At 54.3% G+C, this 3,190-nt stretch overlaps 1 protein-coding gene across 1 annotated transcript; it reads right to left on the bottom strand.

Moving 5' to 3' along the window:
- Positions 1–408: 408 nt before the first annotated feature.
- Positions 409–2,536, bottom strand: CAMP (cathelicidin antimicrobial peptide). The gene is made up of 4 exons (XM_017855649.1): positions 2,166–2,536; positions 1,435–1,542; positions 1,222–1,293; positions 409–607 (listed from the first exon to the last, which is right to left on the bottom strand). Exons 1-4 carry the CDS (start codon positions 2,373–2,375, stop codon positions 476–478), a joined length of 522 nt encoding a protein of 173 aa, XP_017711138.1. The 5' UTR covers positions 2,376–2,536; the 3' UTR covers positions 409–475.
- Between the last annotated feature and the right edge of the window lie 654 nt (positions 2,537–3,190).

The raw sequence follows: 3,190 nt of genomic DNA on the forward strand, positions 1-3,190 counted from the left end.
GTCTTTTAGGAAGCAGTGGAATTTTATGGGAATTGTACCTGCAGGCAGACCGCACCCAGTTGGCCAGCCACCCATGGGACTGGACCAAGCTTCTCTGCATGTTAACAACACGCTTGGCCCCTCTCTCGAATGTCACCTCCCCATGAGCAGGAACAGCTCCACAGCATTCCCCCACCACCACACACAGAGTAGAGCTCCTTAATTCCCCGCTGGGGGTTCCACTGAGGATGGGGATGCTGTCTTGGACCTCTTGGCCCTGCTGCCTTACCCTGTGTCCTCCTGGATGGAACACTGCCCTCGCCACCTCTGTGTCACATTCGCACACACTCACCACACTCACACGCGGCCTCCCTGAGTTAAGGGCTCGGTAGTGGTGAGAGAGAGGAGGCAGGACAAGTGAGACTGCAGCCTGAGGAAATTGCTCTCATAGTTTATTTCTCAGAGCCCAGAAGCCTGAGCCAGAGTAGGGCACACACTAGGACTCTGTCCTGGGTACAAGATTCCCGAAAAAATCCTTGATTTTCTGGCCAATTTTTTTAAGCCCTCCGCCAATCTTCTCTTTAGCTTTCCGGAAGAAATTGCCCAGCCGGGCAAATCTCCTATTATCCTGGGGTTGTATACAGGAAGAAACAGGTTCCTTGTCAGGGGTGTACCCAGGGTCAATCCAAGACACCTCCCCACCTAGATGCCCCTCTTCGTGGGCCCCCGCAGGAACTTTGGGGCCCCAGTTCAACCTCTGACTGTGACCTTTGAAGCTTGTGATTGAATCCCTACACCAAGTAAAAAGATGAGAAACCTGAGTCCCAGAGATGGTGAGGGGCTCTGCAGGGTCACACAGCTCAGCCCAGAAACACTGAGATGGGAACACAGGGCTGAGAGCTGAGTACTCTAAGACAGTGGCTCTCAAACTTTACAGGAGCCGGAATCTCCTGGAAAGCTTATCAAAATACGAATTTCTGGGCCCTACCCAGCGTCTGTCTGAGTAGATCTGAGTGGGGCCTGAGAATCTGCATGTCTAACGAGTCCCCAGGAAGGGCTACACTTGCAGAGCTACGCCTTAGGATTCCAGAGCTGGCCCCAGAAATGGAGCTCAGGTTGGGGGAAGAGCCCTGGGTAGGAGGGGCTTTCTCTGCCCTGGGTTGGGGGGTAGCTAGTTGACCCATAGGATGGTCCACACTCTATGCTCCCATCAGCCCCTGCATCCCAGAACAGCCCACTCACCTTATCACAACTGATGTCAAAGGAGTCCCTGGCCTGGTTTAGGGTCACTGTCCCCACACACCGCTTCACCAGCTGGAAAGGAGAAGCTCAAGGTCAAACTTGAAACCATTTGCCACAACCTCCCAGCCCCATCCCAGTGGGAAATATTCCCCAGGTGCCCCTTGTTCAGCTTCTTGGGAGGCACCCACCAACACCGCCAGCCCCAAGCCTCACCCCGTCCTCCTTGAAGTCACAATCCTGCGGTGACTTCTGTGTTGTCCTGGGGCACACTGTCTCCTTCACTGTGAAGCTCACAGGCTTTGGGGTGTCTGGGTCCCCATCCTAGTCAGAGGAGGAAATGGGGAGGCCCATTCTTGTATTTTCTGATTTGTGTCCATGACCTTCCCACCAAGAGGACAGGCTTTCAACAGTACCTGATGTGCGATGGGCACTGGGCACTGGGCTCGGCACTGGGGTACTGAGGGGAGCAGGACTGAGCCATACCTACCCTCCTAGGTGAACAGTGAATAGAAGCAGACCTCAGATGAGCTCTAACAAGAAGCCCCTCCCACTCTGGGCAAGGGAAGTCGGGGAGCTTCCTGGGGGACAAGACATACCCACTGGAACCTAAAGTCTGGACAGAGTTCTTCCCTGTGTGGGGTAAGGTGGTACAGCAGAGACTTAAAGCAGAGGAGGTCACTGCCCAGAGCCAGTGACTCCACTCTAGTGCCTGGAGCTCTACACCTGCATGGGGTTGGGGTGAGGGTATCTCTGCCACCGCAGGAATTCTAAGACAGGAAGCTCTCATGCTGGGAGGAGATACGAGCTCTAGAAGTTTCCCTGGAAAAGACGGGACCACACTTAAAGGGGGAGATGCCCTCCTGGCAGGCAGTGCGGCAGGAGCAGAAGGAACAACAGGTGGCCAAGCCTAGCCAGAGCAGAGCAGAACCTCGCCAGAAGCTCACCATCGTGGGCCTCGGGTCCAGGTCCAGGAGGCGGTAGAGGTTGGCATCCGAGGACCGCTGGTTGATGCCATCTATAGCATGAAGCACAGCTTCCTGGTAGCTGAGGACCTGGGCAATGGTGGCCAGAGGCATCACCAGGCCCAACAGCAGCAGCACTAGTGACCACCGCCCCAGGGAGGGGCCATGCCTTTGGGTCTTCATGGTCCCCATGTCTGCCTCCCTCTAGCCCACAGGAGCCTCCTTTATGCCCAACCTGAGCCTGATGCAAAGGCCCAACCAGGAACCTTCCTGACCCACCCATCCCTGGCTGCCTGCCAGGGTGTGGGCTGGGGTTTGCTTCAGCCCCTGGCTATTGCTTCACAGGACTTGCTGGGCAGTGAGTGAGGTCTGCTTCGTGTGCAAGACAAGGAAGTGGTTTCTCCGTCTCTCTGACAACCTCCCAGACCTGACAGGAGATTGTCATAGCCAGGGTTGCTCAAGAGCATTAAGTCCCTCAAGAGAGGAAGAGAGCCAGGTGCCTATTCTACATCCTTCTACTCTTCAGGAGTCAGGGTGATGGATTTAGTTGTTTACTGCTAAATCTCCAGCTCTAGGCATTGCCTGGCATCCAGTAGGCATCGATTAAGAATTGATTAATGAGGCAGGGCATGGTGGCTCACACCAATAATCCAAGCACTTTGGGAGGCCGAGGTGGGCAGATCACCTGAGATAAGGAGTTCGAGACAAGCCTCGCCTACATGGTGAAACCGCACCTCTACTAAAAATACAAAAATTAGCCACACATTGTGGCTCACACCTGTAGTCCCAGCTACAGGCTGAAGCATGAGAATCGCTTGAACCCATTGAACCCGGGAAGCAGAAGTTGCACTTAGCTAAGATCATGCCACTGCATTCCAGCCTGGGTAACAGAGTGAGATTCAGTATGAAAAAAACAAAAAAAAAGAACTGGTGAATGAAGACAGTAGCCACCCCCAACCTAGAGACTCACCCTTGCAAGGGACAAGTTGCCCTTTCTATTCAATGCC

This window comes from Rhinopithecus bieti, unplaced genomic scaffold (genome assembly GCF_001698545.2).
Source record: "Rhinopithecus bieti isolate Rb0 unplaced genomic scaffold, ASM169854v2 scaffold_39746, whole genome shotgun sequence".
In the NCBI taxonomy this organism is placed as follows: Eukaryota; Metazoa; Chordata; class Mammalia; order Primates; family Cercopithecidae; genus Rhinopithecus; species Rhinopithecus bieti.

Coding starts and splice junctions, on each gene's coding strand:
- CAMP (XM_017855649.1), bottom strand. CDS start 2,375: ATGGGGACCATGAAGACCCAAAGGCATGGCCCCTCCCTGGGGCGGTGG. Junction 1,543..2,165: donor TGGACCCGAGGCCCACGATG/GTGAGCTTCTGG, acceptor TCCTCTGACTAG/GATGGGGACCCAGACACCCC. Junction 1,294..1,434: donor GTGACTTCAAGGAGGACGGG/GTGAGGCTTGGG, acceptor TCTCCTTTCCAG/CTGGTGAAGCGGTGTGTGGG.